General features: G+C 39.8%; 1 protein-coding gene across 1 annotated transcript in view; it reads left to right on the forward strand.

The window, feature by feature from the left end:
* The window catches only part of TRABD2B (TraB domain containing 2B), a 568857-nt gene extending 559805 nt beyond the window's left edge, over positions 1–9052 (forward strand). The window contains exon 8 of the mRNA XM_019528309.1: positions 7832–9052. Within this exon, the coding sequence (XP_019383854.1) occupies positions 7832–8054 (223 nt within the window). The 3' untranslated portion in view covers positions 8055–9052. The remainder of the gene's footprint in view (positions 1–7831) is intronic.
* The last annotated feature ends 3238 nt before the right edge of the window (positions 9053–12290 follow it).

Below are 12290 nucleotides of genomic sequence, written 5' to 3' on the forward strand. Positions count from 1 at the left end.
TTCAACAAAATGCATAATGGTGAGTACTTGAATACTGTCAACCATGAGATTGCTTGTGTGCTTGTAGGTAAGACTGGGAGCGGTATTCTCTGTGCTTTGCAGGATTGACTCGTTGGGCTTCAAAGCTAAGTGTCAAGAGTTAAGCCATGTAACATATGGACAATCGTTGGGTAGATATTTGGTCTCCCACAGGGGTTATCTGCTGCTCCCCAACATAAAAAATACAAGAAAAACCGTAGTATACTTTATTAATTAGAATCATTTCCAGGATTCAGTCCTGCATAGACTAAAAGACACGTTTAAGGCTAGGCATGCTCGGGCATCTTTGTGCAATTATTTGCCTCCGTTTATAGATTCAGATGCTGCTGGATAGGAAGGCCAGAAGAGACCATTAGATCTGATCTCCCTTAGAGCACACAACATTTTGCCCAGTTACTCCTGGATTGAGCCCAGTAAACTGTGTGAAACTATAGCATGTCTTTCAGTGTTGATGTGGAGACTTTAAAAGGTGGAGAATCTGCCATGTCCTTTGGTAGCTGGCTAATCATTCTCAGTGTTAAAAATGTGTGTATTTTTTTACTTAAATTCTTCTGGCTTTAACTTCCAGCCACTGAAGCTTGCTATGGCTTTTTCCACTAGAGGAAAGAACCTTTTAAAACCCAATGCTGTCTCCCTATTAGGCTATTAAATTTCTAACTCAATTATCATACAGCATGTAGCTGAGCCCCCAGACCCAAACCATATTGGCATTTGCCTCTTGACTAATAACATTTGGTGACATGAAGACATCTGATTAGAATCCAGAGAAACTGCCTTTTTCCAGGAAAGGGACATTATTAGTCATCTCAGATCTGAAAAAGCCACCAGGAAAATAATGTGATCAGTTCTTTCCACATCTGTTTGCTTTAAACAACAAAAAAGCACAATTATGGTGAAATTTGTTTTGAAAATAAATAGGAAGCACATGGTGAGTATTGTTTAAAAAAAAAACCCAACAACAACAGAAGATCAACCTCAAATCACAAATGCAAACCAGGCGTTATTACATGGAGTATTTACCTAGAAACAACATTGCAATTTAACGGCTCATTATGTTTTTAATTGCAAAATACATTTTTCAGGCTCAGTCTAAGTTGACAGGTCATCTGAATGAGCCCTCTGTGTCAGCTAGTATAAACAAAAGTGTTAGGCTTGTACATATTTTTTTAGGTTAGTTAATAATAATCATCATGTATTTACATAGCCGCTTTCATCCACAAGTGTCTCAAATGACTTTGTAAAAGGCGTGTGCAAGAAAGACTTTACCCTTCAGGGAATGTCAGCCATTGTGGGGGTAAAACACGATAGACATTTACCTGCATGGTCATCAGATATTCACTCCTACAGGCGTTTTTTAAACAGGTTGGCCACTGGCCTCAGAGAGAGCTCTTGGGAAGGGAAAGCTTCCTTCATTGCACTCTTAGGTACAAAGAGATGAAAATACCAACTCTGCTTGAAACTTGAAAGGAGTATAAAGTAGGAGGAATTCATGAAGGGTGCATGCACACATTCAAATAACCTGGGACAATTTTCCTGGGTTTGTTTTCCTGGTACAAAACCTTACCCAGAGACACCTGAACAGGCATTCAAATACTGACCCCTTGAAGTGCAGAGATCAGACAGCACTGATGCTATGCAGCTAATGGGCTCCTGTTCACATATCTCAGCATGCTCTGCAGGCTCCCTCAGTCTGCCTGGTGGCTGATGGCAGCAGTGCACAGGTTAGCCCTGATTGGTTGACCCAGACTGCTCAGGATTAGCCTGTGTCTTCCTGCACCACAGTGTGGGATTGTGAAGTTGGCATATTCTGTTCCCCGCTTGGCTGGAATAGTAGGGCCCAGTCTGAGCTATGCACTGGCTACATCTTTGCAAGACACCGACTGTGCAGTTGTTGCTGCACGGTTGTTTCATACTTGCATACCCAATTACTAACTGACTGCATAGTAACTGGCATTACTGTGCAGAAACCATCTCCACATGGCTTCCTAGTGACCCTAACTAAGCTACTGCACAGTACTGCTGCAGGGTTCATGCCCTGCAATGCTACTGTGCAATGCTAATGAGCTACTGCGCAGTAAGTATCTCATGTAGACATAGCCACCATCTCTTGGGGATGGTTTTCAAGGAATATAGGCACCCAAAGATACAGATAGATGCTGAGTAGCATCTTCTAAAGCCTCTTAAATGATTGAGGCCCCTTTACTTCTGTGTTTCAGTTTCTCTGGCTGTAAAATGAGGATAATGAAATGGCCCATGCTTGTAAAGTGCTTTGCTCTCTATGGATAAAAAGCACTACACACAAGGGTATTCTTATCAGGTGGGTGTTCTTATCAGGTTTTCAATTTATATCCCTTCTAAAAGATGCCTCCACCCTCAGCTTTCACCATGAGCAGCACTGAGTCCAGTTCTTTTAAGGCCCTCAGATATATAATTCTCATTGTTTTCACCAAAAACAAGGCAGCCTAAAAGCAAAGCTGTTGCCTCTGTCTTGCTATTCTTATAGATTTTGCTGCTAGGAGAAGATCATGTAAAGGCACTAGGGGCACATTTACATGTCACCCTATGGTGACATTGTTACTGCGCTGTGCTTTAGTACTTCCTTTTGGACTGACACAGTAGCCACCTCTATTGCACTGTGCACAGTTATTTTTAGCCCCTACTTGCCATAATGGTGCACTAAAATGGGAGAGTGTACCACTACGGTGAAGTAGCTACTGGTGACATGTAGGGGCACGTAATCACTTCGTCACCATAGCACATTGCTACGGCAACATAGCACGACGTGTAGACGTGGCCCATGTGTTGCTGTTCATAAGGACAAGATAAGCCTTAAAAAAAATAAAAAGACAAAATAATTGCTGTTTTCTTCCTCGTCAGAAAGCTAAAGCCCAAACAGAACTGATCCTCCAAATGAAGGAGCAATGGCATATTGTCTTAGTTAGTGTCATGGCCCTGGTTTTCACTCCAGGCCTGTTTCAGCAAGCTGCTTAAATACACCCTAAACTTTAAGCACAGAAGTAAGTCAATGGGTCTGTTCATGTATTTAGTCTTAGGCACTTAGGCATGTGACTGAGGATCCTTTCCTGAGACAGTTTTATGAATTTTAATGGGGAATGGACAACGGCTGACAAACACAACGATTTGGAAATGGCCTTATTATCTGATCAAAATTACAAGCTTGCAAATGTGATACCACAGGTCATTTGGCTAAAAGAAGCCAGGAGTTTTCCAGATTTGTGTAATGACTCCATAAGTGGAAGAGCAAAACAGAAGTTCAAACAAAGCTGATTGCAAGTCAGAGAGCATGTTTTATTAAAGGCACTTTATCACGGAATAAAGAGTCCAGCATGGAACAATCCTGCCTTGGCAGGAGGTTGTATTAGATGATCTGAGAGGTATTTTTCATACCTAATATCTGTGATTTATTATTTAGTGTTCTTAATGTGCAGTTTAGAGCCTGCTCAAAATGAAGCCAATGGAAAGGTTCCCAGGAAAAGCCCCTGCATGATAAAGCAGACAATTGAGTGCTTATACTCCTACAGAAGAACAGAGGCGGTGCAAGTGTACATGCACCGTTCTGCCAATATGCCATAGCAATGAAACAGTTAGAGACAATATGTTCAAGGAATAACAGACAAATGCTTGTGTTAATAAAGTGCTTACTATGTATTCATAAATAATATTAATAAGGTTGTGCCCAGACCTGGACATAGACATGGGCGAACTGGGCGGCCGCCTGGGGCCCAGACAGAAAGGGGGCCCAAAAATGAAAAAAAAATTTACAATTGCAAAAAAAAAAAATTAATGTTGCACATATACAGGACTGGCAGTGTTATCAATTGAGAACAACCTATTTAAAGACATCAGCACCGTAGATGTGATTTGCAACAAAAACAATCATTATCTCTGGCGAAGTGGGGTCCGATATTAAAAGTTCACCTGGAGCCACCAGGAGTCTAGGTCCGGCACTGCTTGTGCCTATTAATACTCAATATTTTTAAATAATTATTTTACCCATAAAAAAGAATATTATCTTCATCTTAACATACACATTTTGAAAGACCTGCAGTGACTAACGGTGTATGTACATTGATATCATTTATATTAGTTCTGGATACCAATGTAAACTACACTGGGAGCCAAAGTGGACAGACTCGCAGCTCTTTAGGTGTATCTCCATGCAGTAGGAACTATTAAAAGTCCCCCACTTTGGGTGGCAGCGGAGCAGGGACCAGCCTTGGGATGGAAGCAGACAGACAGCACTTGCACTGACTTTGTCCTTTATTTTTCCCAGGGTATTTGATACTGAATTTGTACACGTTCCAGTACTGTTGAAATTGATGTCATCTGTCTGCTCCTGGTTTGTAGCATCTGAAGGCTGGTTACAATGTGTGTTGCAATTAAACAAAAATGTTCAAGAAAAAGGCCCTGATTGCCAGCAACCCCCCACCCATCCAGTTTTTAGAAACAACTCACCCAAATATTTGAGCAGAAAATGGAAAATTTAAGCCCCAAAATGAAAATGTTGATTAGAAATGCTGCCAGACCAACTTGTGGGAGCTGTAGATTGAGTGACTAATATCCCTGTTCTCCTTTGTGGGCCTGGTCCCCCAGCTGGACTGTGTCTGCCTTGACATGTGGAGAGAGTAGATTATGGCACATCACAGAAGATGTGGTCTGGCTACTAGACTAAGCCCTGGCAAGAGAATGAGGACAGAAAGCATCCAATCTACACCCCCACAAGTTCATTTTAAATTGATTTGTTCTGTTTTTATCTGAAAGGGTTTTGATTGATGATTTTTTTTTTCTTGGCAAGTTGAAATTTTTCCGCGGGGAAGAACCTACCTTCTGACCATCTAAAGTGAGAAGCCCAAGTCCAGTTTTCAAATAAAACAAACCAAAACAATTTAGAGCTAGTTTTTCAAAGATGAATAAAAATGCGGAAAGTTCAAATGGGCTCCTAACTACCTCTTAGGGGGCTTAACATCCAGCCTAAGTTTTGATTTTAAAATGATTGATTGGCCTATCAAATTTTCTCTTAATAAAAATAGGTATATATTGAAGAATAACAACTGTGCCATTGACATGACTCTGCACTAGCTATTAGAACTGCTATTCTCAGTACATATTAGACATTTAAACACTAAGGCTACCCACAGTTATTCTGAAGGGGGTAATGATTTATAAGACATATAAGCTTTCATTCTTCAGGACATAAGCCAACAACAAGCAGCCTGCATTTGGGAAGGTGCTTTCTCTGGGGTCAAGTTACTAGAGAATTCTCCATAATGGGGGTTTTACCTCTTTCTGTGGCTCATCCATGACCGGTTGCTGTCAGAGACACGCTACCGTTTAGACAGACGTTTTGTGTGAACTCATGGGACAGCTCCCATATCCTTAATTTGTAACCAGCGTGTCTTGTCCATAGGAATGCCTTGCTGTAATTCCTTATACGTTAGTGAAGTTTAATTCTAACTAACAATGATATGCGAGATAAAAGCGCGGAGTAATAAATCGAATGCAATACCAAACAAAAAATGTTACCCCAGATAGCTGCAGATTAGTATAAGGAGTAGAAATGGAATTAAAAGGAAGTATCGCAAAATCCATGAAATGTCATATGTGATGAACTGGCTTGTCAAAGGTATTGATTGACTCTTGCGTCTGTTGACTGCTCATTTGTGTTTACCATTGCCATCTACTGGGTGAAATCAGACCTTCCCTTTCATGTACAGAATTCATGGAAATGTACTGGAGATGTTTATAGCATCCAGAAGAGACTTGTGTAGAACTTCATACTAGTATTTTCTAGCTTCCGCTTGTTATTGCTTATTCAGAAGACATTTGCACATTTGCATCTTGTGCCACTGAATTGTATCCTCCTGTTTAAAACCTCAGTTACCCCATGACCTTTTTATCTGCAATTTTCTGCAGTCACAGACGTTTCTCCAAATCAAGTCAGTATGGCAGATGGTGTAAATCAGTGTCTCTCTATTTCAAAATAGCTATGTGGATTTGTATCCCCTGGGAATCTGGCCACAGCCTATTATGTTGTCTGCATTTGGGGAGCATTTTTTTGCTACATCATGTTTGAAAAATCTCTTCTTCCTTCTTCAGAAGTTCTGCTTCTACGAGATACACATCTGTGTGTATGTATATAGACACACACATATATACTTAAATATATATATATGTGCATACATTATATACATCTGTATACATGCATGCACGTATATTTATATAGTTGTATTCTTGCATGCATGTTTATATACAAGGACTGCACTGGCTGCTGGCTTTTCCAGAAGTAGTTTACTGGAGTCCTGCTCCTTTGCAAATGGGAAAAGAACTTCAGCTAAACTCTGCCACTGTTGGCACACCCATTGCATTGTCATTTTTCACCTTACTTGTCGAAAGACTGTCCTGTTTTTAAGATTAAAAAGCTACCATTCACATCCCATAGTTTGCAATGCTTGACCAAAGCTATAGCACATGGCCTATAAGGAAAGGCTGGAAGAATTTCAATTATTTACTCTGGAGAAGAGTAGACGGAGGTGGGGATTTGACGCCAATCTTGAGATACGAAAAGGGTTGTTATAAAGAAGATGGTGATCAAACCTTTCATTGTCCACATGGTGCAGGTTATAAAATTACGGACTTAAATTGCAACAGGAGAGATCTAGGTTGGATCTTAAGGCGATTTGAATTATGAAGGTGACTAAGTACTGAAACAGATTACTGAGAGACGTTGTGGCATCTCCATCACTGGACATTTTTAAGTTCATATTACACCACCACTTGGTTGAGATGCTTTATGCAAAGATGATCCTTCCCTGAGCAGAGGGGGTTGGACTAGCTGGCTTCTTGAGGTCTCTTACAGCCCTATTTTTCTGTGATTTTAGGATGGCTTCTTCACTGTTGGACATTGAGAGTGTGTCCGTTCCTATGGAAAGTTGTCTGGGATGGGGCTAGCAACCTGAGACCCCAAACTTAGTCCTGAATGGGACTTCTTACTTTAGATTTCATTGGGCATGTCTACACATTCATTAACACGTTTTTGCTACTGCACATTAAATTTAGTACCTCTAATATGAGGTACTACCTAAAGGTGCTTTAGGCAGCCCTAATGCGCACTAGCTAAAGCAAATGCCTTTTTAGTGATGCTTAATGAGCAGCAAACTAATTCTACTGTCCATCAGCATATTAGCACTGTTTTTGATGTGACGCTTTAATGCACAGTAAAATAGGCCATGGTGCGTTAAAGTCCACATATAGTCATGCCCATTGGGACCAGAATTAGATCCTAAAAGCACATCATAAATAAACTCTAACATAAAGGTTGAATGATACTTCAGTCATGTAACTATTGGCCCAGATCCAGAGCCATGTACCTTGTCATAGCTCAATCGACTGTATTTCAGACACTCTGTTTTGATTGAAAATACCTTGTAGCCAGTTGAATTGAAGCTCTCATCTCTAAGATTGCAGCCATAAATGAGAGTAAATGAGCAGAGACAAGGCTTCCATGTTCTCTTTCATGATCTCACTGGATTCTCTTAGGTAAGTGGCATCAATCCATGCCTCAGTTTCTCTCAGCAGCAACCAAAGACTATAACATGCCTCTTCAAAGGAGGTGGTGAGGTATTTAGTATGTTGAGCTCTTCAGGGGAAAGAACTATATTTGGGCAAGATGTTCCTCTTGTTATTAGTACTGATTTAGGAAGATGCTGGCTCAGTAATACCTGGACAAGGAAAAAAAACATCATATAATTTTCTCCTTTGTCTTTCTTTTTAGCACGACCACATTACCTTCCTACATCAGGATCACCAATGGTTACATCACGGTCAAGCCACCCATTTGGATTTCAAACCGACTGGATCAGAGACCACGCTCAGATCACCCCTCTCACCATCAACCCAAAAGCTCAGCGCCAGGCAGTGTGTTGGTGCCATCACTAACTGCTTCTTTCTGTGTAGCAATAGCTTCTTTCCTCCTGAGTCTACTGAGGCCTTCCTGACCCACCTCATTTCATGTGCAATAGCCAGAGGAGAGAACAGAGATAATTTATGACCCAACGGGAGGCTCGTTCAAGAGCAGTTTCAACCTGGATGTTCTAACTGAAGGGTAATGGTTGTGCCTCTAGCTGGTTTTGTTGCTTTCCCAGATACGTTTTAAAACTCTAAAGCTTTATGGTAACACTGACTTACATCTTCTTTTTGTAGAAGGATCTTTATTTCCCATAGTGCTATGGGGCTTTGTAAAATATATGTGTTCATATAAAAAAAAAAAAAAGAAAGAAGTGTATTTATTCGACTGGTAAACTTATTGTTGTTTTATATGTTAATAACATCCGTATTAAACAGTAGCAATGGTGAAATGGATAAATTAATATTTACTATATCTGTCTTTGAACTGACCCTCTGCAAAAGTCAGCATTGACCCCCAAAGAATGTGTTTTAGTCGTTTTACAGCCACCCTCTCATAGGCCAATTTGCGCTGATCCTTTTTATTTTATCTTTTTTTTTCAATCTGTTCACTGCAATTTAAATACACCTGAGGCAAATCCTGCTTTCTGTGAGTTATCTCCACTAGGAAAAAAGTGTGTTCTTACCTTGAACTGGGTAACATTAGGTAAAATCTTAGTGAAGGAGACATAGGGCATGACTACATGTGCCTATTTAAGGTGCTTTAGCCCGATTTAAGGTACATTAAGGGTGCAGGTCTATACGGGCATGCTCTTAATGCACTTTAAAAATGGTGATTTTAGGCTATTCTTGCCTAAATTTGATACCTCAAAAGGAGGTATCAAATTGATGTGCAAATAACTCAAGGGCCTTAACGCATATGTAGACAGGTTAAGGTCCATTAGCACTGTGTATTTTGACTGACTTGGGACTAACTTTAGTAGTTATAAAGCAAATGGTGATCAAACCTTTCATTGTCATAGCTTTAGTCCCAAATCAGTCCCAACACAGTGTTAATGCACCTTAGTGCATGCATGTGTACACGCATGCCTAAACTGTTTTAATGTGCATTAGGCAAATGTGCATTAAGTTTAGGCATGTGTAAAAGCACATGTAGCCACACCCACAGGGGGTTTCCACACATTAACAATTCAAGATAAATCTTTAACTCAACCTTTTATTTCATACAGAAACAACAAACTGCCTTGTCTCCAGTGTGACTAATTAGCAGTTCCTGGTAATAAACCTGGAGTAAGAACACACCAACTGAAGATGTGCCTTTTAAGTCTTGGGTACCCCTATAGAGTTGGTATCTCCTTTTATAGACATGGTGTATCAGCTTAACTCTATTTCTGATTTTCCTCAGTGCAGACAAAAACAGGGTCTGACCTAGCTACAGGTTGTAACTGTTTAATCACATGCTGGTCTACAGAACTTGTGTCTGGCCATCATTTAGACAGTGTAGGCTGGGCAGGTTGGATTGCAGAAGCAGCTTAAAGTTCAGGTTTGTAATGCTATGCTCCTACTGCTCTGATGTATATGACTGGTCCCTCTGTGTTGAATCATGACCTAATCTAAAACCCACTCAGATTTATGAAAAGACGCCTATTGACTTCACTAAACTTTGGATTGGGCCCTTTGGTCATGAAGAGATACAGAAAGATTCTCAAGAGGTGGAGATCAGGGCACTTCTATTTATTTAATAGAGCTGTGCTAGGTTATACCCACTAAAAATCTCACTCACTTGCCAAATAGCTAGTTTTGAGTTTGACAGTGATATACAGGGAAAAGAGATGAAGCATGAAACTTCACCTCAATCTAGTCCTCAGTGGGCTAAATGCACAGTAGACTAATTCTCCTGTGCATTAGTGCGGCAGGCAAAAATGTGCTAATGCGCAGTAGAATTAGTCTAGAATTAGTCCTGTGATAACAGGTACCAAACTTAATGTGCTTTAAGTATAGTACATTAATGAATGTGTACACGTGCCCAATGAGAACCAGGCTTCTTGCTACTCTCCGGAAACTAGTTACAGAGAATTCTGAACACCACCCATAATTTAAAAGGCAGCACGTTTAGTAGAGCAAATTGATTTTTGTTCATCAATGCTTTTTTGTGGTGGAAATGAAAATTGTGGAATATGTTCAATTTGATTGGAAGGTTTTGTAGTTTCAAAGAAAATCAGAAATGGAAAACAATACAAAGATCAATCAAACGATGCCATTGCTTTACAGCAGGCAGACTGAATTTGTAAATAGGAGGGTATTTTTTTTTTTTTAAAGAAACTAAAATAATTTCAGTTTTGGGTTTTCACTCAAGTTTTCCCACAGGAAATTTAATAGCAATCCACTCTAATGTTTAGCCTTCCAGGAATGGAAAAGGCACTTTGCACAGGAATCTGTAAGCAATTGTATGGTGAATCATACTAACAAAATTATGTGTTTGTTTGTTTGTTCCATCCCTATCACGATTAACAGAAGAAAACACGGCAGGTTAAGGAATAGTCAGGGTGTAAAAGGCAAATGTCTTTATTTGGAACCCGCTCCACAAAGCTAGGATGCTCCAGGTTGTACATGACTTTTCTGTTTCATATTCCATCACATCCCAGGTAAAGATCAACCCTTTGGTGCAATGTCAAGGCAACAAATGATAGAGGGAGTTTTTTTCTGAATTGACTATATAGGCTTTGCTTCCCTTCAGATAGAAGGATGCTAAGATTCATTTTAGGTGCATGGTATGGAAGTGAGCGGGTACATTGCTTAGTGAGCTAGATCTTTTTTTCCAGGGCTGGTACAAAAGCCTACAACTTGAAATGGAAAACATTGAGCTTTGCCCCCAGTGAGAGCTTCAAGCACGTCTCATGCATACTTTTACATTGTATATTTTGGCTTGTGGAAGGTTAGAGATGTTGGTTTTGGAAGGAAGCCATTCACCTTGCATGATATTTATTGCACTGGATCGCATATTGGAAACATGTTTTAGGATCTTTAGTTTCAGTTTTATTTGAGCTCTTATGCTGTAAGAGATTTCATTTGAGTATAACAGCTTAGAAACTCTTCATCTTCAATATAAACTTGCCTAGAAGAGGGTTCTACTGCAGCAGACAGTGACCTGGATCTTTTAACTGAGAGCTTTGAACTCATTTCCAGATAAATGACCCCATACTAAATGACCCCATACTACAGGTAATATGCAGGTTTTCTTGAGATGATGGTATATGACATAGAACAAAGCCCAGGATTATTACCATTGCAATATGGCAGCATCTAGAGATGAGGGGCCTGGTTTGCTCTGTAAAGCACAGTTAGAGATAATCCCTGCCTCCTAGAAATTAAAACCAAATAGGCAAGACAGAGGTAGCGAGGGAACAAGAGATGCAGTAGCCTGCCTTGCATTATACAGTTGGATGTTAGTGAGGCTCAAGATACAACCTGCCTCTCCCAACCTTATTCAATAAAGCACAAATATTTCCTACTTTGACCTGTACGTGAGGGTATATATAGATATCTAGATCTAGATATCTCTATATATAGTAATTTATTGGTTGTCAAAATATTGCATACACACAATAGTCAATTGGAAGTTCACCGTAGTACCAAGAAAAGATCTCTGAGCCACTGTTCCAAAAGCAACATATATATATTTATATCTATATATCTATCTATATCTATCTATATATTTATATATAGACAGATAGAGAGAGAGCGAGAGAGAGGACATCTGCCCTCCTATGCACAATCTTATGAAATCTCTGTAACAAGTTTCTCCTCTGGAAACATAATATTAGCAAAGGATTTAGTGCAGATGTAGCTGCTTTAAGGCTATCTAGCAGCCAGAAATGGGGAAGGGCTAATACTGTGTAATCAATGAGTTTTCCATGGACCCTAACTGAGGCAGCTCTACATCAACAGCTTTAACACAGTTCTCTAATTGGATAATATTCCCTTTATGCCATAGTCTACAGATATCTTTCCAACTAACTGCTTTCAATCAAATGTTTGTAAAACAGAGCAGTAAATACATCAGGGACTATAAAATAAGACCCCACTGCACTGGACTCTAGACAATATGGAATACATAGTAATTAACTGTGCTAACCCAGGACTAATAAAAATACACTGGATAGCACAAAACTGTGGTTCTGAAAGTCCTGTATTCAAGTGGGTCATGTTAATGTCATGATTATTTTCTGCATTTGTTTGGAGAGTGTCTATAAAATTCAGATGCATGCTGTGTGCATTATAATAAGAGTCATGGTCTACCAGCTGCACTGGACTTTTATTTTCCTTTT

Source organism: Gavialis gangeticus, unplaced genomic scaffold (genome assembly GCF_001723915.1).
Source record: "Gavialis gangeticus isolate Ggan-Ray unplaced genomic scaffold, GavGan_comp1, whole genome shotgun sequence".
In the NCBI taxonomy this organism is placed as follows: domain Eukaryota; kingdom Metazoa; phylum Chordata; order Crocodylia; family Gavialidae; genus Gavialis; species Gavialis gangeticus.